Source organism: Mus caroli, chromosome 13 (assembly GCF_900094665.2).
Source record: "Mus caroli chromosome 13, CAROLI_EIJ_v1.1, whole genome shotgun sequence".
Taxonomy (NCBI): Eukaryota; Metazoa; Chordata; class Mammalia; order Rodentia; family Muridae; genus Mus; species Mus caroli.
This window is the reverse complement of record NC_034582.1, coordinates 35,538,996-35,565,590: the sequence shown is the minus strand read 5'-3', so window position 1 is coordinate 35,565,590 and position 26,595 is coordinate 35,538,996. Positions and strand designations below refer to the sequence as shown.

At 40.7% G+C, this 26,595-nt stretch overlaps 1 protein-coding gene across 1 annotated transcript in view; it reads left to right on the top strand.

Annotated features, from left to right (window-relative positions):
- Ofcc1 (orofacial cleft 1 candidate 1) overlaps positions 1-26,595 on the top strand; it is a 281,087-nt gene that overhangs the window by 7,169 nt on the left and 247,323 nt on the right. Inside the window, exons 2-5 of the mRNA XM_021180950.1 lie at positions 698-764; positions 1,062-1,238; positions 17,891-17,977; positions 23,718-23,884. Coding sequence (XP_021036609.1) covers positions 698-764; positions 1,062-1,238; positions 17,891-17,977; positions 23,718-23,884 — 498 coding nt within the window. The remainder of the gene's footprint in view (positions 1-697; positions 765-1,061; positions 1,239-17,890; positions 17,978-23,717; positions 23,885-26,595) is intronic.

Below are 26,595 nucleotides of genomic sequence, written 5' to 3'. Positions count from 1 at the left end.
GGGAGAGGGAGAGGGAGAGGGAGAGGGAGAGGGAGAGAGGTGTTCCTGTTCAAGTGTACAGAACATGTGTGTAGATATCAGAAATGTAGGTCTTCTCCTCCCATCTGGAGATATAGCTCTTTTATTGCTTTAATACTGCATGATAGTTGGCCCAGGTCCTTTAGGATTCTCCTTTCTATGTCTCCCATGTTACTGTAGGAGCACTCAAAGACACGTAGTACAATTGGTGTATGTGTGTTCTAAGAATCAGAATGGACCTTCCCCATGCATGCTGGGCAAGCACTCTAACCATTGGGCAATCTTCCCAGCCCACATGGAGATTTCCTACAAGATAACTTCATACTACCAAAAGTGAGATTGTATCTGAGCCCAGTCTGAACAAACGCAAATTGAACTGTGCAAGTTTTCCAGTGCTCTTAATTTGTTGAGGGCTCTTTGTATTAATTAAAAATGATGAAAACAAAGTATTTTAATGTGACCTTCATTTGGCATTTGTATTAACTTTTCTTATCCTATTTTATTTAATTCTTCCACTTCTGATGTTCAATTAGTGTTTGACCCCTTTAGGAGAGATGTAAATTAAATGACATTTCAATGCCATCCGCCATCCCATATTTAAAACACTGTGTTAGTTGTGGATCATAAATGATGATCTTCATTCTTTAGCTAATTTATTCATTTAACAATTTCCCTCCAGAAGTTTCGGCAGAAGGCTGTGAAGCAAACTAAGCAGAAGAAATCCACGTCGGCTGAATTTCTGATGGGTGAGCCTTGCTTGATGAGCTATTGCTCATAATTTGTGTAAGGATTAATTAACTAATTACAGACAAATGGCTGAGGGCGAAATTTTGCTCTAGCTTGTCAGGGTGCAATTTGTAATTATTTTAATCATTTATTCTTTTTTTTTTAAGAGTTAATTTTAACCTAATTCTGTTTTGGTGACATTTGAGGACGATACACTTGAGTCTTTCTGCACAAGAATTACTGAGAGTAATTTTCTGCTTAGCCCTGGAATCCAACAGCCTATTGTGTGATCTTCTGACCTCCTTGTTTTGCTCTAGTTAAAGAATACATGGAAGCTACCGAAGGTGCTGAGAATCCAGGTTTTAACATGAGCAGCCCAGAACTCTCAGCACATCAGACTCCAAAAGAGAAAGTTATGAGACATGACATGCTGGATCACACCCTTGCAACTCATCAACAAAAATCCAAGCTGCCAGCTTCAGCGGGACCCAAAGGTGTGACTTCAGTCCTGATTGTGCTCACACTTGCTGCTCTTCTCATCTGACCTGGGCATCCTGAATGGGAACCTGGCATTCCACTCAAGCATGCCTAGACAGCTTCTGTGGAAGATTTGTTTGGGGTTAGGGTCAGGGGTGATGCAGCTGAGGATCTGTGCACCCATTGGGTACAGGTCACACACAGCTTTGTGGGTGAAGGATATGAAAGAATGAAGTCACTCTTCTTTGGGAAGTTAAGGTGAACAAGTCCTGCAATGAATGCCAGAATGCTAAGACTCTTGACTATGGTGCAGACAGGGCCTTGAAGGTTGACACTGTTGCTTATAGAATGTCACCAGGCAAATATAGTGAAGAACTAGGTTGATATTTTATTTTGGGCTTCAGATTGTAGCTGTTCTTCCCTTTAGCTGAATCATATTTTCTGTATAGGTTCTAGAAACACAGGCAAGAATTTACAAATGAATGAAGAAATAATATTTTAATATTTAGAATCCCCTTGTAGTAAATTTGCCTGCAAAGAAGAGCTCCTCTATTCTCTGGCTGAGGGGGTCTCTCTGATCATTGATTCCATCACTGCCTATGGGAAAAAATTTTCTCTCCTTGTAATCTCTCTGGCAATACCTATGGCTGTTCTTCCTGCCCTGGGAGGTGCATTTCTTCTAAGTTCAGAGGAGCCTCTACCTACAAAGAAAGAAGTCATTAAAACTTGCTGTCTTTGCTCTCATCTTCACCCCGAACAAGCCGGAAGACATCAGAATTTAATGACCAAATAGCTTTTTGAGGAGAAACTCTGAAGTAATGAAGCATGAGCCGGCACAGATGTGTTCTCTGCTGGTCCCACTTAGCAGGCTCATCATGATTCCCACCTGTACAGAGCAGGCCCTCCATATCCCAGTAGGTTAGCTTGTGATTTTTAACTCCTGAGGCTCAGGGGAAATTCTGCCAGCTTAGCAGTTGCTACCCTCTGCAATCATATCATACCATCTATGTTCACATCAAAATTTAGTTCAGCTCTTCCTTTCATTGCATGGTGTATAAAAGTGTTTTTCTTGGAAGTCCATGGCCCAGTGAGAGGATGGGTGGCTAGCAACAGTGTACATCCGTGAATATCTATGCTATATTAGCCATACATTGGCTGCTGTGTGCACAGCAGATCCCTTAGTGTCACAAATCTCAGGAGTTATGTTACAGACAACAAATTCAACATTGCAATTGAGGCAATCCTTACAATGATCAAGACCTTGTGGTTCCAATGCTGTTGTTTTTACTTAACATCTAAAAGTCACTCAATAGCATCTCTATGTTCCAAGCATTGAAAGAGAAGGCTGAGTACAGGTAGTTACACACGGTACTTTTGTTCATATATATATATGAACATATATATATATGAACAAAATATATATATATATTCATATATATATATATGAACAAAAGTACCGTGTGTAACATATATATATATATATATATATATATATATATATATATGTATTGGAAATTAGTTCCTGGTCTACAGGTAGATATAAAAGAGTCTAGGAGATGTTGTTCGCAAGGAGACAGGTGTCATGCTAAAATTGGAACTCTGCTGCTAAAGAGGAAGGTATCTGCCTCTCTGAAAAGCTCAGACCAACACGGATGGTAAATCATGAAAATTCCATTTCTGGAACTCTTGGCAGTGTGCGCAGGCAGCCTCTCAGGTTGGAGATCCTCCTTCAAGGAGCTCTGCACAGGAGGGAGTCTCTTCTCTCCAGCAATTGTTTATTGTTCTTGTAACCTTGGGCTGGGGCATTGTGATTACTGTCAGTCTCAGGAACTTGCTGAGACTTAAGAGATAGTTACTTCCCAAGTCTCATTAGCTTCCTTTCTCCCTCCAGGAGGGAATATTTTAATTTGGAAGACATTGTTACCTAATTCAGAAACAGGTAAATATGTCCTTTAGGTAAAAGTACATATTACTGGCAAGCGTTAGCCAAAAGAGAAAAATATAGACTCTATAACATGAGTCACTGTAGTACTTTGAAATTTCTATGAGTTATCTTAATAAAATGACTTAATAAAAGTGATTTAACTTTAAAAACATCTTCTTAAACTAACATCGTCAAAATAGCATACTATCAACCCACAATCAATGTAAAATGTCCAGTATTTTGTGTTTTTCCCCCTTTGACAAAAAAGTATGTATATAATTTTAGATCTCAACACTAGCAAGTCCCCATTTTCAAGTTCCTGGGAATTTAAGTATCTTGCTCAGCGAGATAAGGATGGGCATGGGAAGTAATAATTTTCATGAGTGATAGTTGGCCTCATTCTGGAAAACAGAGAAAAGCTATAATCCAAAGTAAAGCCAGGTGGAAGCAACCAAAGATGAAAGGGTTTTTATGGGAAATTCAGGAAGTGTTTAGCATCTGCACCAATCTAGTCAGACAGTGAAATAGAGAGGGTTTACCATGTCTGTCCTGGAACACAGCCAACTTAGAAAAAGAGCATTTGATACGTCATCCCCCCACTTTGGGAAAGCCTCTAAAAATTCAATTGCAAATGAGATGTGCGATTTTATGGCCTGTGAACAAGGAAGAATATTGTAAATATGTGAATTTAGAAACCGCCAGATAGCATAGAACACAACGTTCCTTTTTAAACAACTTTAAGGACATTTAGACCGTCTGCCAATGCGATTACTTAGACAAGGAGAAGCACCATACATTTCCCCCATGATATTGTTGTAATTAGCACAAATTATCATCTTACGAGTACATATCAGCACACTTGCCCCTTAACGATGCATTTTAAAGGAAACCATTGTAAATGACGGCAGATTCCAATGCTACTTATTTACGTGGGCTATCTCAAAGATGTACAAAATGATTAGACTAAAAAATAGTGTCTGAGAGAGAACATCCAGAAGAGCGATTTTCTAAAAATAAACTTTACATAAGAAAAGGTCTTAAATTCATTATGGCTTGAACCCAGAAGCAGAGTATGAGAGCCATGAGTAAGTACACACCTGCTGTGGTAGTTTGAATGAGAATGGCCCCCGGAGGTTCATATATTCAATTCTTTGATACCTAATTGATGGAACTGTTTGAAAGCGATTAGGAGGTGTGGTCTTCTTGGTATGTCACTGTGGACAGGCTTTGATGTTTCAAAAGCCCATTCCATTTCCAGTTAGCTTACTCTACTTTATGGTCTAGTCTCAAGAAGTAAATCTCAGCTCCTGTTCCAGTGCCATGCCTACTTGCTTGCTTGCCTGCCTGCTTGCCTGCCTGCCTGTCTGTCTGCCTGCCTGCCTGTCTGTTTGCCTGGCTGCCTGGCTGCCTGGCTGCCTGACTGTCTGTCTGCCTGCCTGCCTGCCTGCCTGGCTGTTTGCCTGCCTGCCTGCCTGCATGCCTGCCTGTCTGCCTGCCTGCCTGCCTGGCTGTTTGCCTGCCTGCCTGCCTGCCTGCCTGCCTGCTTCCATACTCCTCACTATGATGGTCATGGACTCTAACCCTCTGGAACCATAACTCCCAAATTGAATGCTTTCTTTTATAAGTTGTCTTGGTTATGGTGTTTTGTCATAGTAATAGCAAAGTAACAAAGACATCTGCGTCTAGGAACAGATGGGATGGCAGCTCCTGGATAGTCCGCTAAGATTTTAGAAGAGTTTGGATGTCCTCCTTATTTGCTTGTGCGCCCCATTGTGAAGACATCCTCATAAGCTTCCTATTAAGATCTTCTCAGGGAAAGCTACTGTGTGTTGTCAATTGTGTGCTAGGTTTGTATTAGGCATTTTGGTGTGGTGTGAATGGTATGTAAATCAGGGTAGAAGGTGCCATTCAGACCGCCCTGCCTGCCCTTGCTGCACTTGGAGCTGCTCTGCCTTTGCATATCAGCTTCCAGGGAAAGCTGATTTCATATGGCTATCAGTGACTACTGGCCATTCCTTTATAGGCAGTTAACAGATGTATTAGTCCACCATTGAATTTCCAGAGAATTGCCCACATATCGTCCGAGGTTGCCTGTCTTCAGCATTGGTTTCTTCTTTTCTGTGCACACTGCTGTTCAGGTCCCAGCATCCTTGTCCACCATCCTCTCTGCTCACTGCTGGTGATATGCCAGCCTGATAGTAACTAGAGTTCTGAGGAATAGAGGATGAGATTTCCAGATATCGAAAAGGAGAGCAGTAGAGAAGCCACAGCTGCTTAGAACTTCAAAAAGAGTAAGGTATTAGCACGGGTTCCTAAGCCAGTGAGGCCCAAGACTGGGTAGATAGAAAGATCATCCTTACCATTATGGATATATAACACGGTGACACTAAAAAAGCAGTTAATGGCCATTCTAAATTGCAGGAAAATGAAATCTGGGCCAGGTACAAGAAAGGGCAATGGAAGGAGTTTAGATAGGGAGAAGCAAGAGAAGTAAGAGAGAGTACCTAGCAGGCAGTTCAGTTAATGTGAGTGGTGCCATTGTAAATGGGACTTTTGTATTTATTTTTTTCCCACTTCTTTTAATACTTCAGTTTCACCCAGACTATTGTAAGGGTAAGAGAGAAAAGGAAACAATGAAAATTACTCTGGTGTATAACAGGCAGGCTAAACTATTCTATTTGTTAAAAAGCAGCTCCTGGGATGCCTAGAACACCCTTCTAGGGTCTCTCTCAGACATCCAGGATGACGTCATTCCCATGATCCTCAGCTGTACATCTCAGGGTAGCATCTCCCTTAGAGGCAGTTAGGCTGTCAGAGTGCTTGAGTAAGCAGGTTGTACCGAGAGTTCCTTGATGGTGAACAAACACCAATGATTCCCGGCTGATTTAGATGGAAAGATTTCATGAGCTTAGAGAAACTGACAGTGTCATTGGACAGAAACCAACCTGCCTGCAGGGTTAGGAAGTTTGAAGTACAGTGACTGTCATGATGGCACAGTCGTGTTCTCATAGAGCCTTCCTCGCTGTGATGAGTGATTATCATGTTTGTTCTCTCCGTGCTCTAGGTGAGAGTGTTCCATTGGTCCTGCCTAGGCTACATTCCTGTATCCTGGATTTATGACAGAGGGTGGGGGCTAGGTTCTTTTAAGCCCTCCTGGCTTCTGCCAGGAGTGGTAGACAGGCCTCTGGAGTTATTGACCCATCATGCCTACACAAGACAGGGGTCTGGAAAGATGCCTCAACAGCAGTCAAGAGCAGTACCTGCTTTTCTGGAGAAGGTGGCTTCAGTTACCCACATGGTGACTTACATCTTTTTGTAACTACAGTTCCAGGGGATTTAATGGCCTCATCTGGCTTCCACAGGCACAGCACAAAGGTAGTGTATAGACATCCATCCAGGCAGAACACCCATACATAAGAAAAGCAAAACAAAACTATGAACAATGGGAACAAGAAATTATAATGTAATTGGTGACAGGAAGCCAAAGCATGACAAAAGAAAAAAATAAATGAATTAATCAAGAATTTGCTTAGTATCTACTGCAGTTCATATGTCCAGAATTATCTGTTGAACATATCTCACTATTGATGGAAACAAGCTGTAGAAGAGGACATGATATAGGCATAATTATTTGAACATTATTTCTGCACTGTTTTGTTTAAAATTATGAATAACACTGAATTTCCTCGTACAACTCTTTATTTTGATCTTATTCATTGAAGAGGACATTTATTGGATATTTTCTAGTTTTCAGGCATTATTCCATGTGTAGGAACAGATGTGAGGAAGTAGACTTATAGGACCTCCATGATCCTCAGACATACTCCAGCAGCAAGATCAGACTGTGGGAACCGTGGAATTTAGAACTGGCTAATACCAGTTAATTGAATACTTCCCTAAAGCAAAGACTGTGTTTCCTTACATAAGGTTTGTATAAGTACTTTATGAATAATGTTTCTTGAATTGGGCGCTCTAAAAGCATGAGACAAACAAGGAAAGTGTGAGCACTCGTGTGTGTGCGCGCACTTGTGTTGTGTGTGCGTGTGCACATGTGTGTGTGCACATGCATGTGTGTGCCTGTGCCTATGTGTGTATGTGTATGCATGTGTGTTCATCATAACACATAATATTGAGGATACATAATCTGAATATGATTAGTAATACTAAAAGTATTACACAAAATTATAATCAAGAGATGGAGAGACACACCAGTGAGGAAAGCTGCTTGTTGGCACACCTCGTAATCTGAGCTCTATTTCTGGGGTCTGTATGGTAAAAAAAGAGAACTGACTTTCTCAATCAAAATATACAAATAAGATGCAAAATAAAATTTTAATAGAGCCATGCAATAAAGAACATAAAATAATCTCATGTATAAATTTGAGTCCCATCCTCGAAATATTTTATAAAGTATATGTACATATTCCAAAATGTGAGAAAGTCTGAAATCTAAAAACATGCTTATTTTATGTTTGGGGGGACTAAGCCTATAATCTAGTATACGCTAAGCAACTGCTGGGTCACTGAGTTGCACCCCCCAACCCAAGCACTTTGTGGATAAAAGCGACACAGTTGGTACAATTGATCCCAGGCAAGTTGATTAAGTTAAACCATGAGTTAGGACTGAGTATGTTTAAATATCTGTGGGCTAGAGTGGCCTACTGTGAACAGAGATTTCAAATAGAAGAATAAATGAGCTAGAAAAATAGGTTTTCATAAATCAATGACATGATTTGGCATCTTAGCAATTGGACAAGAACTGCTTTTTTAAAAAGAGAAACATAATTTTCTCTAGATATTGGGTGAATTCCTCAGAAATATATTTTGGCCACTGGAATAAAAAGTTATGTGTCATGGTGGAACTCAGCATTGAATTCAGCCTTCCATTCCAGGGAACAGCATTATGCTCCCTGGGAAAGACTGATAAAATGGTCAGGCATATGTCATGGCTTTGTGTTAATGTCTCAGGGTCAGAGACAAGAGGATTTTAGGATTATAGTTCTGTGATATCTATAATGCTGTGTCTACTGCTCATGTCCTATGGTCTCATTTCAGGCACTTATTCCTGAGTTTTAGGGAGACATTCTTGACCAGATTTTTGCCAGCATCCTTTTCAGTCCTCTACTGATGTATAAGACAGTCACATCTCTTCCCTTGGCACTATTATGGACCATGCATGGGAAAGGCACAAATTCAAGACTTGGCCAAACCAAAGCAGATGCTAGACAGAACATGGCTTGACCCAGAAAGGATATTAGCTAGAATCCGTGTTCTTTAACACGGAAGTCCTGAGAGCTAGCATGGCTATAGCTTTATAAATAACAGGAAGTGATTTCTTCCATGTGTGTGTGTGTTTTTAATTTCATGTGCATAGGTGTTTTTTTCCTGAATGAATGTTGGTATAAACATCTCAGATCTCCTGAAAGAGAAGGAAAAAACAGTTGTGGGCTGTCATGCAGGTGCCTGGAAGTGAATCTGGGTCCTCTGGAAGGCATGCCAGTGCCTCCCACTGCTGAGCCATCTCTCTAGTCGCTCTTTTATGTGCCTTTATAAAGATGCTTCATGATGTGGTTTCATGATGGATGTGAGGTCATTTGATTTGATTTAATGTGTGTAGGATCTCAACAGTAGACAGAAAGGCAGAAGCCACATGGTGAGGACAGAAAATGATAGGCAGACCACAGAAGACAAATACAACGAGTCCTGGGCATCTGTCACTGAAGATCTTTCCAGGAAAAGTGAGGGTCTCTTGAGTGAAGGGCAGGAGCTCTTCAATGGTTGAGTATTAGAGAATCGTGGGTTAGAGTTTTAGGATTGTCATCCTCAACTTGTCTTCATTGAACATGAATACGAATGTTGGTGATTCAAAAAGCATACAGATGCTTGTGTTCAGTATCCAGCTTGAAAGGAGCACGCACACACACACAGACACACACACACACACACACAAGGTGAAACATTTCCTCTGTAGTGCACATAACCTGGGTGATTTCAGAAGTGATTTTGTATAGAATGGTTTACATTGTTCTCATTTATAGCTGTTTTTCCCTAAAGATGGAGAGCAGATTTTGTATAAAATTTATAGAATGTGTAAAAGTATATATTATTTTTTTTTGCTTCAGGACATTTCAACTCTTATTAAGAAAGAGGAAATATATAGGAAAATCATTTGCTCTAGGTTTATTGAACTGACCTGAATTTGTGTCTTTAGAAACCATTTGGTTCCTAAGTGATTTTAATCTTTTTCATTGATTTAGAGAACTAAAAATAAACACTCAGGAAAGCACCCTTCTCACTGAAGCAGAGACACATTTGATGTAGATATTTGATGGACAGGATGACATATTCTAATGATTTATACAAACCCAATTTTTTACAGAGATAATATTTACATCAATATCTGATAAGTGTATGTAAACAGTTTACGTGTCCTTTTCTTATTTTGGGTGAATCATAGATAGAATTCGAGAAAAATTTCCAATTGGAAAGATTATTTTAGTCAACCATTGGAAGTTTGGGAATGTCAGTAAAATAGCAAAACTCTAATTCATTTTCTTCTCAAAAGACACTGCTTAGCTATAGAGACTCACACAGACTTGCCCAAGAAACAAAGGGTCCATTGTTATTTTGCGTGTGTGTTCAGACCTGCATATGTGTGTGTACAGCTGCACTGCCTCTGTGTGCAGTTGTGAGGGCCAGAGGGAGAGGCTTGCTCTTTTCCTCCATCTCACTCCACTTTAACATTTGGGTCAGGGTCAGTCACTGACCTTGGAGTTTTCATTTTCAGCTATGGGGCTGATCAGTGAGCCCCCCCCCCCCAGGTTTTGCCTGACTCTGTCCTCCCAGTGAAGGGGTTCACAGACACATGTTAGCATCAAAGATGCTGAACTCAAGGCCTCCCTTTAACAGCGAGCAGTTTCCTCACTCAGTGCCCTTTCCAACTCGTTTTCTATTTCTTTTTCCTTTTCAGATTTATTCATATCGCTTATGTACTTGAGTGCTCTGTCTTCATGTAAGCCAGAAGAAGGAATCAGATCCCATTATGATAGTTGTGAGCCACCATGTGGTTGCTGGGAATTGAACTCAGGACCTCTGGGAGAGCAGCCAGTGCTCTTAACCCCCTGAGCCATCTCTCCAGAACTTCTGTTACTACTTCTTTAGGTGTGACACTTGACGTCCACCTGGCAAGCAAGGGTCACCTCTATACTCTCTCTTCAAGTTAATGTTTGGGAAACACAAAGATGTAGGTTTGAAAATATTGTCAGAGACTGTTGGCTAAAGACAGAATATTGTAAGATGTATTTCAGTGGTCAAGGTATACACCACACTACTCAGTTCAGTGGTGACCGATGAGTTCACTGAGTTATGTGCCACTGAAATGTATGTGTCCATGGGACGGTGATAAAGATGCTTAGGAATTTTCACAAACACAGAGATTCTGAAATGTAGACCATAGAGCTGTGCACAGAGATCCAGGGACTCGCCTAACACAAGCTCAGCTGTGTGACATAAACAGAACCAGAAAAAAAAAATGTCATTTTTTTTTCTGCTGTACTAACGATGTAACAGCAAACCTCTTAGGAGTGGGTCAGGTTGCCAAATAACTTAGCTCCATTCCTTGAAATATTTGATGACATTTTAAAAATGTTTCTTTGTTTGTTTGTTTAACCAAATACAAATTATTTTATGCCAATACAATTCTGTATGAATCTTTATTAGGTTGGAGATTTAAGTTAACTTCAATCACTTTACTTCCATTTTAGGCAAACATTTAGTACAAACAGGCTTTATAACCTTAGTTTTCACCAGAAATTACGTATCTTAGTCTCCAAACAATTTCATTGAGAATTACTTTGGGCTCTGTTTTCTCACATGTTAAGAGGAATTTAATAGAAAATAAAATTTCTTAGTCCTCCTGTGATGGATTGATCAGGAGTCCTATAAAAGGTAGGGAGTCCCAGCCACTCTACTGCATGAGGGAAAAGGCTTACCCAGGAGTTGCCAGCTTTGTTAGAAATGAGTTGCTAATTTTGACTAAACTAAATCTGGTGATTCATTATATAAATTGTTTTCAGATTGAATTAAGCTTCCATTGAAAAAAATTAATCCCAATGAAGCCTTACTTGTGATGTGTAAACACAAGTATTTCCAGAGCTCTGGGATGGACAGAAGGTGGAATTAATGAATGTGTAACCAGAACGGAGACAGCTGTGGTTGAAGTGTGAGGACAGCCAGTGTTTCAGAATAGGAGGGTTAATACGCCATAGGAGAATGTTACTAAGCCTCAAACTCTGTAGAAAGAACACTTTCTCTGGTATGACTTCTGAAGGCCTTTTATATGTGTAGGAATAAGGTATACTTAAACTTAACCTTTGAATCACCACAGTTACTTACACACAGGAAACTCCGTCCTGTTTTGGCATGAGGAACTCAGGGACGCACTTCAGTTCTACGGAGGATGGCAGGTCCAGCAAGCACAGGATGCTTTCCTGCCTTGGGGGACTCAGAAGAGAGCCCCGCAGCAATTATGCACTTCATGGCACTCTAGTGGTTTACCCGTTAGAGAGGGCCTTGGGGGGAAGGAAGAATATGGCTCAATTAATTAGAACCTGTTAGCAAACTCCAACTATTACCCTATTTAGCTTTTCAAATCTCTGATAGATGAAATACCCACAAGGTTTGGAAAGGAAGTGAGACTGAGAAGTCAAGTAAGCTGATCTGTCTAACAGGACACTAGCTCTGGTGTGCTTTCTTAGACTCTGAAATGCTGGCTGCCATTAGACTTTAACCACAGGCCTCACCCTCTGCTTACCACCTCATTAATTGAATAATTTTCTCTCCCTCAAAGCTCTTGCAATGAATGCTGCATGAATTACATTTAAGGCTTCATTAGGGTAAATTTTTTTCATCAATGGACATTTAATTTAATATCAAAACAATGTATATCATGAATATTTCATAATTTAGCTTATTCGGAAGGAAGAAAGAGGAAAACTTATCTTACCTTTGTAGTCTCTGGAGAAGGTTAATAATCGTGATGACCATGGATGAATGGATATGAAACACTAATATTTATGAATCAATTACAAAGGCTTATGTGGAACTTTGATTACAGGTGTTGCTTTCCTAGCTGTTTGCCACAGCCCTGAACACTCTAGAGTTAGGATCTATAACAGCCAATGGCTCTTGATAATTGTCCAGGCATCAATACACCATTCAAGTAATATCTTTCTTGTTCTAACAGAATTTTTGAAAAATGTACCATGTTCTCATGGAACAGAATCAGAGTGTATTCAAATTATAATTATACAGCATAAACTTCAAAGTAACTTTAACCCAGATATTCCTTTGTGCTGGCTACTTTTATATCAACTTGATGCAAGTTAAAGTTATCCAGAAGGAGGGAGCCTCAACTGAGAAAACCTGTAGGACATTTTCTTAACTAGTGACTGATGGGGGGAGGGCCCAGACAATGGGAGGTGGTTCCTGGGCTAGTGGCTGTGGGATCTTTCAGATAGCAAACTGAGCAAGCCATGATGAGCAAGCCAGTAAGCAGCACCCCTCCATGGCCTCAGCATCAGCTCCTGTCTCCAGGTTCCTGCCCGTTTCAGTTCCTGCGCTGACTTCCTTCAATAACAGACAACAATATAGAAATGTAAGCCAAATAAACCCTCTCCTCTCCAAATTGTTCTGATCATGGTGTTTCATCCTAGCAACAGTAAACCTAAGACACTTTTAAGTTCACCTTACCTACTTTCATGAAGGTAAGGGTGTTGGGTAGCCATCTCAATGACTGATGTTTGCTATTAGCTTTTAAAAGAGCTAATCTTAGTTGACTAAGTCATAGTCTTTTGGGCAGTGAGGTGGGTCAGTGCAGAGTACTGAACTAAGGAGTGTGAAGCCCTGAGTTTCATTCCCTGTGCTGAAAAGAAAAAAGAGGAGGGAGGCAGAAAGGAAGGAGAAAGGGATGAGTTAACATGAGTTACCTTTCGCTTCAAAGGCACATTGCACACCAGGCTTGGGCAGACAATGAGTGGGTTTATCATAATAGAATTTGGCAGACCTCCCACAGCCTGTATTGTTCTGTTGCCTCCTAATTTCCTCAGTTATATTTCATAGATCTAGTTAACCTGTCCAGCCCCATGGAAATTTAGAGCTAAGATCTTGGTATGAGATTTTCAAAATGAGAAACGGCGATGCAAAAATATGATCTCAAATATTTTTAGAAAGCCCAGAGGTGTCAAATTAAACTTTGGTTTTTCCAGGACTCATTCCTTTAACATTTAAGAGAGTGTTCTAATTTGTAAAATGTTGCTACTCGGCTATAATCACATAACATAATATCTTTAGTTACATAGTCACAGGCGGCCTTGTTTGTATTGAGTTTATGGTATATTATAGAAAATAGAGTGGCTAGTGGTAAGAAGCAAGCTGAAACAGGTGGATTTATGGGAAAAGCATCAGAGTAAAGCCAATAACTAACACACACACACACACACACACACACACACACACACGAACATGTGTACAGAGACACACGCACATGCACACACACAGTAGTAGCCGGTAGTTGCTTCTGAATTTCCTTTCTTTGGAAGTCACACGGCTGATGAGAAAGGAAGGAACTGAGTGCCTCACTGAGTCAAGGGACAAGCCATCCTCGGCTGGGTAATTTCACTCTCTTTCTTACAACTCCCAGGGAATTGCTTGAGCGCACACAGGATGGCTTCCTGAGCAAAGTTCACATTCGGTGTAGTTTTAGAGCTCTGATACTGAGTTAAATGATAGGAAAATCCGATAGGAGAGGAAGGGCAGAAGGCAAGTGTGAATGCTTTTCTCCCCCGGTTCAGAAAAACAATAACATGAGAAACATTCTAGCTGACGATGATTCTCAACCCCAAACAGCTACCATTAGGAAAGTCGGAAGGGATGCTGGGATATGAAGAGTGCTACACAACCACGTTACCAATTTATTATTTTACATGTCGCATCCAATTGCCTTAATATATATGAGCATGCCTGTACACATAAGGGTGCTTGTCAGCTCCTTCATCTGGGTATCACAGAGAGTTAACTCACAGCCACATAAAAACCTATTGTATTTGTATTGTGCCCTACTTTGAATTTCTCAGTGGGTCTCTTCATTTCCCTGTGAGATGATTTAGTCATATCCAAAAGCATATTGTGAATGATGAGGACGTGTTGAGGAAGAATTCATCTTATTAGTAACCTAACTCCTGGAAATATCTACCTGGTCCTAAAACTGCCCCACTTGATTAAATCCTCACTAGCAATGGACTCTAGAACCGAGACAAAGCAAGATTCCATGAGCCACACACTGTTCACTCCCTGTACGATGTGAAAATTTTTGACTTGTCAGGGTAAACAAAGAACAGTCGATGGCAGGGAGTGACCATTTTAATATTGGACAGTTCACTCTTATTTGATTTGGAGATTGAGTGAGAAAGGAGCTGGTAGGCACTCAAAGGGCATTGGAGGTGTGAGGAATTGGACAGATATCACATGTCAAGACAGATAGATATCACACAGCATGAAGAAGTTTGGCCTTCATGGCTTCATGTGCTAAATTAAAACTCTAGGTACCTCAGAAATACCGAGGTTACTAAGAAAATGCGCTTACCATACATGTATGCTTTTGTGCTGCCTTTTTTTTTTTGGCCTGGCTGTTCCTTATTGCAAACTTCCTTCAGGTGGCTGTTCTCCAGGAAGGCCAGCCCTATCAGCAGACCGTGTTCTGCAGGCAAGATCCATAGGGTTTTTGTCTTAAAGACAATATCTGAATATTATACAAAAGCATACTAAGGAGACCAATTCTAAGCTTGCAAGAATAACCTCTTGTTATGGGCAAAACATTTCCTATGTCTTTACTTCCATGAGCTATGTACGATATTCTACAATGGGATCAACTAAGGAAATTACTGTATATAATTCATGTTTATCCACCCACCTGGAACACTGCAGGAGCAATCCATGAGACATAAAGGTGATTCTCAATCATTTAAGTGATCCTCAAGTAATCAGGAGGTAGCTTGCCACCCCGTAAAGTACAGGCTTCCCTTATGAACAGTTGGGCAGAGCCCATCACCACACATGGGAGGAAGATGGACATGGCTAGAGGCCTCAGTACCAATACACCCATTTCATGACTGCTGAGGGAGTTTGATGGAGCTTCCCAGATTACATCCAAAGATGTTCAAGTCTTAGATCCAAAATACCATCATGCTTCCATGTGAAACTTTACCATCCATCTGTAGGCACTCAAATCTTCTCTAGTTATATCTTATATGATATAGATACTGAATAAACAGTTGCTATAGTTTATTATTCAGTAGGAAGAAAAAGAAAAATAAAGAAGAAGGCATGTTGAGTGTGAATGCAACTTATTTTTCAGATTTCTTCTCTGTCTCTTTCTTTTCTTTTTTCTCTTCTCTTCTCTTCTTCCTTTCTCTCTCTCTCTCTCTCTCTCTCTCTCTCTCTCTTTCTTTCTTTCTTTTTTTCTTTCTTTCTTTCTTTCTTTCTTCTGTTTAGAATATTGGTCAACCAATGCAGGTGTATAAGCCACAGGCATGGACACTGTCTTGACACTCTTGCAGACTATTGATTGAAAATGATTTCATTTTGTTTGATTTTTTTTCCTTTTTAAAAAAATTATTATTGGGTATTTATTTCATTTACATTTCCAATGCTATCCCAAAAGTCCCCCACATCCTCCCACACCCACTGCCCTACCCACCCACTCCCATCTCTTGGCCCTGGTGTTCCCCTGTACTGAGGCATATAAAGTCTGCACGATCAATGGGCCCATTTTGTTTGATTTATGAAGGTCTCAAATAAATTAGCATTATAAACTCATTGCTTGTGTTGGTGGGCTAATCTTGAGTTTTGTAAATTGGGGGAGCATTTTTGCAATGGGTCTCAGTAGATGGCTGTACTGGGGTGGCAATATAGAACAGAACATACCACTAACTTTGCTTCGAGAGAGCTGAGCTGTTTTGTTGGTATTTCGAAGAAGTGGTTTCCCAGTGCTCTCTGGGTTGAGAAAAACGAGTGAACAAAATAACCAACAAATCTGCTATCCCTGTGAAGAATGGAAGACAAGAGGCCCAGCAACAAATCTCTAAGCTTTATCCAAGCTAGTAGTTGTTGACAGATAAATTAACAAAATTGGAGTATGTTGATTATTCATCTTTATTGAGACCACATAGAAAAAGAAAAGTTTTCTGTTCTTGTACTTATATCAGTGGAATGAAAGGTGACTGATGGTCAAAAAACAAGCAAGGAAGCCAAGTGCTGCTTTAGAAACAGAAATGCAATTGGAGTCCACATCAGAACTTCCTTTAGCCTTGGGAACAGAAGCAAATGCACAGTGGTGTGTTCCAGCATCCCTGGAGTATATTCTCCTTTCCCTTTAAGTCAGACTGTCAGTGCTGGGGTTTCCATCCTGTGATGCCTATGGCTTCTGCTGGGTTGGGGGCATCTTGAATTCTTCTCAGGGCTACTGAGTGCCAACTACTAGCAGCAGACATGTGTGTAGCAAGTGTGAGACTTGATCTGGAACTGTGACAGCACATCCTTTTCGGTATTACAGCCAAGGTCGGTGCGACCGTGACTATTGAGGACTGAGTGAGTGGGGGACAGATGGTGAGAAATTTGGAGGCCTGGTGCTGAACTTATTGATGCTGAATAAAATTTCTGGATAAATTATTTTTACCCCCTTACACATCACTCAAATTGACATAAAATATATGTATACAAGCCTCTATTTCTTCCCTCCCTCCCTTCATCTCTCCTTCCTTTCTTCTTTCCTTCCTTCCATCTTTGTTCATTTTCTCCCCTGTGATGTAGGCATATGCATGTGAATGTATGAGTTTGCACTGGGTGGTTATACACATACATGTGCACACATGAACCCAGAGGTCACAGTCCAATGTTGGGTGTGTCTTCTCAAATTGTTCTCTAGTATTTCTACCAGGGTCTCTCACTGACCCTGAAGCTCAGCACATTCGCTGATTTGCCAGCAAGCCGGAAGGCTCCTCCTGTTTCCACCTCCCTAGTGCTCGCTCGGATGGTGCACATCCTGCCCAGCTTGCACATGGCTGCTGAGATCCAAGTCTGCTCCTCATGTTTGTGGAACAGCTGCTTCACTGACCAAGCTACCTCCCCAGATCCCATGTTTTCTTTTGTTTCTTCTTCTTCCTTCCCTTCCTCTTTCTCTTCTTCCTTCCTTTAATTTTCCCCTTTCTCTTTCTACATGGAACTTTGGCTGGTTCTCATAATTAAGAAAATAAAACACCAAGTTTGTCTTAAACATCTGTACACAACATGATATGTTTAATAAGACATAATCCCATAAATAAAATCAACAGAGTCCATGCTGCCCATTCCTCCCAGTTACGCCCATTGCTTGGGTATATATGTAACAGGGGTTGGTGTGATTTTTTCCCCCTCTTTAATTATTACTGTCTAAGCTTCCATTTGATAATTTTCTCATTAACTTTTTAGCAACAGAAAGTCAGCAGGAACTTATTTCTTGAATTACTTCTTCTGACCTTCTACAAAACGATAATTACAAAAAAAGAGAGAGAGGCCTAGAAGACTTGTAAGAAATTAAGCTTATAAAGTAGCTAAAACGATCCCTTCATGCTGGTGTTGATTTCAAAATTAACATTTGGTTCATGTGCTTCTAAAATAATCACTGACCCTTACCTTGTGGACTTTCCACAGGAAATGAATACAGCAGAAATTACTTTGACCCACTGACGGAGGAGGAAATAAACTCAAGGCAGTGCCGGATGGAGGTCAGCAGACAGGGTGAGCTAGAATTAAGTATGTAATTTTTGTCTCAGAATATTCTCTTCCATTCATGAAAATGAGGTGGCAAAGATCACGCGTGCGGTTCCAGTTTCGTTTCGCAGCTTACGATTTAAATGGTAGGTGTCAGCCGCGCACCACGTGATGGGCGGAAGACGAGGAGGTGAGCTCTCAAGGACAGCCAGCCTGTGGGACGGAAGATGCAGGATCGGATTTCATCTGCTGCTTTGTGCATGGCTTGGTGTCATTCTGAGACTGTTGCGATGTGTCCCGGGGACAGCGGCACTTTGCAAATGCTTCTCTGCTCTTGGAATTTAAAAGGAGCATTCTGCAGTCAAGCATGGCCAGCCAGCACACTGTCTGTCCTCTTCAGGCTTCTGCAGCCAGTGCAGAAATGCTCACTGAGCTGGCAAGCAAGAAAGCACAGAGACACTTCAACGACTACTTTTTCTGTGGGGTTCTTCAAGATTAATTTCTTAGTGTAACAAATAACATTCATTTTATTTCACCATCCTTTCTCTTCAATTTGTGCTCATCCTTTCCTTTGCTCACATAGTGTGAAATATGTGATATTTTGTCTTTCTCTGTACTATTTTTTTGTTCTCCCCTTTAGAATTGTTTGGCTTTCATCGTAGTCTCCTCCTACCTTTCCTCTGCCCCCTCTGTGTATGTGTGTCTGTCTGTCTGTGTCTGTTTGTCTGTGTGAGTATATGTGTATATCTGTGTATATCTGTGTGTCTCTAAGTGTATGTATTTGTGTGTATGAGTGTGTATATATATGTGTGTATACATGTATGTATGTATGTGTGTATGAGTGTGTATGCATGTGTGTACACATGTGTGTATTATGTGTGTGTGTATGTGTGTGTGCATGTGTGTCTCTGTGTGTATATATGTGTGTGTGTGTGTGTGTGTGTGTGTGTGTATATGAGTGTGTGTGTATGAGTGTGTATATGTGTTTTCACTGTGCTGATAATTTTTTGTCAGCTTTGACACAATCTAGAGTCACCTGGAGAAGGAATATCAGTTGAGGATTTGCCTCTATCAGATTGGCCTGTGGGCATGTCTATGGAGAAATTTCTTGATTAATAATTGACATGAGAGGGTCCAGTCCACAGTGGGCAGTGCCACCCCTGGACAGGGAGGACTTTTTGGGTTAAGAACTCAAGCTGGATAAGCCATAGGAACAGGCTAGTAAGCAGGGTTCCACCATTGCCTCCACTTCAGTTTGTGCTCCAGGTTCTGCTTTTGATTCTTCTTGAAAATGGATGGTGATGTGAAGATGTAATCCAGGTAAACCCTTTCCCTCTCAGGTTGACTTTGGTCAATGATTTGTCTCAGCAACAGAAAGTGAATCATCATCCTCCCCAGCCAGCAAGAGAGGTACAGACTCAGCCAGAGAGGTACATGACTCAGGAGAGGGAGCATGGGCTATGTGTCTTTCAGAGGCTGGCTTATTTTGCTTATCATAGTGATCTTTAGCTTGTGTGAGATAATGACAGTCAATGGTGTTCCTTAGAGTCAGGCTCAATCTAGAACACATAAACTACAACTGTGGACTGGATTTCAAGTGTGTATGTCTTAGTGGACGCCTGGGCTAAATTCTTACACATCACAAGGTTCAAATACAAAGCAAAGGTGATTTGACCAAACATTTCTCAGTGAAGCAGATTCATCCTTTCATGACGCAGAAACCACTGATGCCATCGAAACACACCATGTCAAGAGGGCTGAGAATCGGAGACAGTTTTTCACCTGTCCCTCAAGAGTCAGTGTAGTGAGCTAGAAGAACATGCAACAGCTCATCTCATTGAAAATGTCACAATGAAACCACTTAGAAAGCTGAACTATAAAATCTCAACCTGTTAATTTCCTAAATACACCTGAGAAGTCAGGGTACATCCCAGTGACTGCTAGGGAGACAAGTTAGCTGAGTTGCTAGTTTAAGTTTGCCTTTCAGCCCTTAGAGAGCACAACAGAAACCTTGGGAGGTGAGGATCCTCTAGCTAGGAAGTATGTCTCCATATGCTATGTTAGATGAACAGACTGTACGCAGGTAAGTTCTGAAAAGCAAGATGTTGGCCAAGCATCCCTTATTAGAGTGCTTAGGTTCAGAAGTGTCTCAGAAGTGTCTTTGATCATTTTTTTTCAGATTATGGGATGTTTACATATGTGTTATGGAATATGCTGGGAATGAAATCCAAGTATAAACTATTATTTATTCTGTATATGTATCCTAATATCTGGGAGGAAATTTATACAATGATTTTGTGTATGGGTTTCATGCCCAAGGCTTCTGTGCATGTATTATTGGGTCAACACCTGATAGTTCTGGATTTTTAGTACATTTAGGGATTTACATGTTCAGGTTTGGGATGGTCAACCTTAACCATCCCCTTCTCTTCTGGGCTAATATTGCCCAGCCCCTGTGGCTGATCTGGAGTCTGTATCTTAGAGCAGACGGGCCATTCTGTATCTACCATATGAGTTACTTTCTTTGTTGCTGTGACAGATACGTGACAAAAACAGCTAAGGACGGCTTTGTTATGCTCACATTGACGGCCCAGTCCACAATGCTGAGGAAGTCACAGCATCCCTCGAGGCAGCTGCTGCTGTTGTACCTGCAGTCAGGAAGCATCAACAGATGAATGTCTTTCACTGCCCAGCTTTCTTCCTCCTTACATTAAGTCCAAGGTCCTAAGCCAATGGAAAGGTGATATCAACAGTTTGGGTGGGTCTTCCTGCCAAAATCAGAACAATCAAGAAAAATCTGTTATCAAGAATACCCAGAAGTTTGTCTCCTAGGTAATTCTCAGCCACAGGAGCACAAAGGCAATGGTTACAGTATCAGCTTGCTCTACCATTCCTGCTCCATCCTGGAATCATGGGTCACATTATCTCCATTCTTAGTCACTTAACTTTGCCCAACATGAGTGATTGACCTGGGGTCCATATTTCGTGAACAAGACAATCCTAAATTTTATAGCCCATATGGCATCAATTAGGGAAATGTTCCTGGAGGCTCTGTGTGAGAAAAGTCTCTGGCGTCTTGTGTGCTTGGTACATCCTTACCATCTTCATCTCATAAGAAAAGTTGTGATCTGTATTTGCTATAAAAGTCAATGAGCAATATGTAATCTTGAACTGACTGCATATGTATGCATATGATATCATGTATGTGTGTGTGTGTGTGTACTTATGTGCATGCGTGCCTGCAAGTGTGTTGAGGAAAATGGTGGAGAACAATGTATTCAATTGCAGAAGCTTGCAATTATCTCTCGTGTGGGCTGACAGTCTGTAAAAACAGATGAGCATTTCTACGAAGTTCAGGTAGGAGACGATGTCACAGTCAAGTTCTACCTTGGCAGAGCAGCAGGCTGGAATCTGAAGGATGATTTCTATGTTAGGTGTTACAGAGAACACTCCTCTGAGAAAGCTTGGCCTGTTCCATGAAGGCTTCACCCAATTGGTCCACCATATTTTGATAAGCCATTTGGTTTCCTTGGAGTTTGAATGTTAGCCTCTCATCAAAGTGGACTATTAAATATCAAAGGAAAAAAATACCTTCACAGAAACAAGTCTGGCTAAGGAGGTACATACCAGAGTCAAGCTGACACTTAAAATGAACTGTCCCCGGTTATAGTTAATCATTCCATTACTATGACAGCCTTATAGGGTGCTGAAATCTGTGGATTTGACATGCTTAGTGTCAAACCTTGGCTCCTATTTTTATTTCCTTGTTTTTTCTTGTCATTCTCTAAGTTATTAGATGCACACTAGCTGCCATAATTATTTGTTCCATGGCTTTCTTTTCTACAAGCACTTAGATGGTCTTAGGACCTGGCATCGTTCTTGACTCAAAGGTGATGCTCACTGTCTATTTACTGACACGAAATACATCTTTATGAAAGTAAGGATTAATGAAAGCTCACATACTCTGTCCTCCCTGCATGCCCACTGCCTGTCAGAGAATTACTAAGCACTGAACAAGTCATACAACTAAAAAGAAAGCATCCTTTGCTGAGTATGCCCTGCCAAGCTAGCAGGATGCTTGGTTACCATGTTACTCTCACAACATTCTTTCTTCACGGGCAAGGGTATTGAGTTGTTGAATTGTATGTAAGAAACTGCTCCCCAAATGTGCAGAGCTACAAAGAAGCAGTGCTGGGATTTAGATGTAAGACGTTGCTCTTACCAAGTCTGTGCCACGCTGTGTGCCTTCTGAAGATAAAGATTCTATAGCAATCTCAACGGGGTACTAAGTACATTGGCATGGAATTCCTCATCTCCACATCGGATAGAGCTCACTGTTAACTTCCACATAAGATTTTTTTATGAGCTATATATAAGCTTTATACGTTTTGTTACTGTCCCACTAAGAGTTATAAAGCACCAGGCAATACTTGTCTGAAGGCATGCTTCCCTAACAGGCAATCTACAAAGTAGACTGCCTCCCTCAGCTGTGGTCTGTGTTAGCTCATGGCGAGGAAAGAAAATTTGTAGGTCGCCTGATACTTGATCAAGCCATCTGGAGTGTACAAGGAGCAGGAGATGCTAACTTCATAGGTCATTCTTCTATGTCATTCTCTCAAACACTTCAGCGACTCCCTCAGACTTAGCATTCCAAGTCCCCTGTCATAGTCCACATTGGATTGCTTTTCTAATACTGGTCTGCAAAGAATCTCAGGAATAGACAGAAAGGGGAGGTCTAGAAATAGCCTGGAGAAGGAGAATTCCAGAAGGGTCTTCTAGAATAAGTCACTTCAGAAGTGTCCCACTCATGGACAGGGGATTGATATGTAGCAAAATCAGAAGGGACAAATTAAAAAACAACACAATAAAAATTTCACATAGTTTGTCATTTGAAGACTGTCCATGTGGACTATGTGTGTGTTCTTCTAGTTCTGTGATGAGGGGAAAGATGTCCATGTAGGTGACATTAAAAATCCTTTTAAGATTTTTAATGTCCCAAATCTATATGAACATCTAAGTAGCACATGCTACCTTTGGATTTTCCTTTGTAGTGCCTATAGATATGCAGTGCATCCTATTCACTTTGTAGTGCCTATAGATATGTAGTGCATCCTATTCACTTTGTAGTGCCTATAGATATGCAGTGCATCCTATTCACTTTGTAGTGCCTATAGATATGCAGTGCATATACTATCCTATATATGTCTGTCTATCTATCTATCTATCTATCTATCTATCTATCTATCTATCTATCTATCTATCTATCTAATGGACAAGGCATGGAAAAGTCTTACACTTTCCAGTATTTTCCTAAGATTTGAAGATGGAAGTGTATTTTCTGTTTACAGTGTGTATTAAGTTAGCTAGATAGAGCCAAGGTTGCTTTGCCTCTCCTACCTGCAGTCACATCACAAACTGGATTAGTACCATAACTAGTGCAAAGTAAGATGCTCAAGACAGGATACAACATTTAACACATGGGCAAAACCCATATGACTGTCTCAGGTTTTGCTCAGGTAAAAGGAAAGACGACAAACAATATTTTGTCACATTGAATGATCACAGGAGGAACAAAAGAGGTGGTGACTTAATGTTTAATCTGTTAAGACTCCCATCTTCCCAGTATGTAAAAAATAAGTTATTGGATTGTGGATAATCAAACCCTCTTATTCCATATAAGAAAGAAATGAAGTCATAGTTTTCTGTACCTGGTCAATGTTAAAACAATGAAGGTGAATGAGATTCTACATGCTCTTGTGGTCAGCAGATGGAAGGTCAAAGGAGGAGACACTGGACCAGGAATCACACAGACGTTCCACTGAGAGCCTGGATACCTGCAAAGAGGATGAGGGAGATGCTCTTGGGCACACTGAGGATTCTGAGAGGCAAGCTCAGAGAGGCGCCATTCTGCTTGCAGGTTCTTCATCAGGACAGGTCAGCAATGGAAACATTTCTAAACATTTTGATGATCTGCTATTAAAATGACAAATTCAAATGTCAGCCCTACATGTCCACCGGCGTTGCTTCCCAGTACACCTTACTAGAATGTGTGGTTTGGTTTGTGATTCTCTGAGACTTTGTTCCTATCTTTCCACATGTATTTGGCCAGGCAGAAGCTATGACAATCACCAGTGCTGCCCTGGCCTTTACAACATTTAGTTGTACTTCTCTGGTTTGTGTTTGTGCTTGCAATGACCACTTCTAGCAGAGTTGGAAGTACCTGTAACAGAAGCTTGCCTGGGGTAAACTCATTTGGATGTAACGAACTACTTGGAAATGCTTGAACAACACAGCATTAAGACTTGAATGTCCTAGGATCTGTGAGGTTGCCACGTATAGATTTAAATGGAACATTCTAATTTCTGTGACTTCGGGGACGCCTACTCTGCTTTCCACGTCTATCCTTTCTGTAGATGAATAGTTACATCATGGCAGGCTTTGGTCCATGAATGTTGCTTCTATTTAGTCTCCTTATCAATCTCAAATAAGACACATGAGTCCCATATGTGTCATTCTAGTGTGTGTGTGTGTGTGTGTGTACAAGTGTAAAATGTATGATGATTCAAAAATTTCATCAGGTGAGACAGATTTTTCTCAATAATGTCTTTTATAATTACAGTGAATGAACTGAAATATCATTGAATTCAAAAGTCAAAAGCATAGCTTAGTTGGAGTGAGCAGGTGGCATTCTCTAATCAGGAATGTGGCAAGCCCATAATGGTGTCTAATTTATTCCTTTGTGCCACTTAGAGTTGAACACGCTGGGTCCATTAAGGGTATGTCTATTTTGAGCCTTCTCATGTCAGTGACCTGAATTAACAAGTACATCCAGAGCCTCCTAAGAGTCAAGTAGTGGGTTGAATTGTGTCCTCTAAGAGTATATTCAAATCCTGCCCTCCAGTAGCTGCACATGTGATCTAATGCAGAGCAGACATACACGATTTGGGGTAGGTCCTTAACCAGTAGGACTGGTGTCCTTTTAAGAGAGAGATAAAGGATTTGAGACATAGACACACACAGAGGGGAAAAGCTCTGGAGTGGCATGTTTATCAGCAAAGGAAGGTGTGATGGTTTGAATAGGAATGATCCCCAAAGACTCATGTGTTGGAATGTTTCATTCAAAAGAAGTGGCACTATTAGAAGGTGTGGCCTTGTTGGAGGAAGTACATCACTGGTTGAGGTCTCAGAAGCTCCAGCCCAGACTCAGTGCCTCACAGTTACAAGAAGACCTGCAGCCTGTGGATCCCGATGTAGAACTCTCAGTTCCTTCTCCAGTGGCTGCCTGTTCACAGCCATGCTTCCCACCATGATAATAATGGACTAAGTCTCTGAATCTGTAAGATGGTCCCAATTAAATACTTTTATGAGTCTTGCCATGGTCATGGAATCTTTTCAAAGCAATAGAAACCCAAACTAAGAAAGAAGACTATGAATGGCCATCAATTACCAGAAGTTACAAGATGTGGGGAAATTTTTCTCCTATAGTCTTATGAAAGAAGCGATTACAATCTCTTGGTTTTAAACTTCTGACTGCCTAAACTGTGAGAAAATAAAATTCTTTCATTTAAAACTAAAGAGTTTGTGATAATTTGTGAGTACATATGTGTGCCTATCTTGTTATGTGTGTGTGGTGTGTGTATCTATAAACTTTGAGGCTTGAGGTCTATCCTTTATGTCTTTCTTCAACTACCCTCTACTTTTATTTTTTGAGATACGGTCTTTTACTGAACTCAAAGCTCATCAATTTGTCTAGCCAATGAAATCAAGGGATTGGCCTGCTACAGACATGCATAGCCATGTGTAGATTTTTAAACAGATTCTAGAGATCTGGACACAGGTTCCTGAGCTTACATGGCAGACTTTACACTTTACTGACTGAGCCAAGATCATCTGTAAAGGAAGCAACAAGATAACCCACGTTCTAGGCCAACAAATCCTGTAAGGAAAGCTTTGCCTTTTCAGTGATTTGTAACAGTGGGGTGTGTCTTTGTGAGCTAGGATACAAAGCTTCACAGTGGCCACCTAAGACCATTTGCATATTATATATTTACACCACAACTCATGACAGAAGGAAAATTACAGTTATAAAGTAGAAATGAAATAATTTTATGGTTGGGGGGGTCACCACAACCTGAAGAACTGTACTAAGGTGTTTCAGCATTAGGAAGGTTGAGAACCACTGGTAAAGGGGTAATGAGTTGAACAAAGATATTAAACATCGTTGTTGTGTATGACATTTGTTTTACATTATGTTTTTGCGAGATGCACATTGTGTTAGGTCAAAGATTCACGTTTCAATTTTATTTTTGTAGCCTGTAGTACCGATTCAGGTGAGTCAAAGTACTTCGGGTTCTCAAGATGGCAATCCGAATCCTTTAAGACGTCATTTATATGTACAGACTGAGAGGTAAACTGAGGATCACAGTGCCCATGTGAGAGCTTGTTACAAGGTTTTTATACAAAGTGCCAGCATGTGGCAAGGCTAGCAGGAACAAAACCCAAGCTTGCATGGTTCCCATCTGCCTATAGTGAGAAGACATAAACACATTCATGAGAAACAGAATGTGTCATAGATGTGGCTCTTTCCTGAACCCTCTACCAATAAAACCCATGATCCTCTCCTAATCTATGTGCCTTAACTTTGG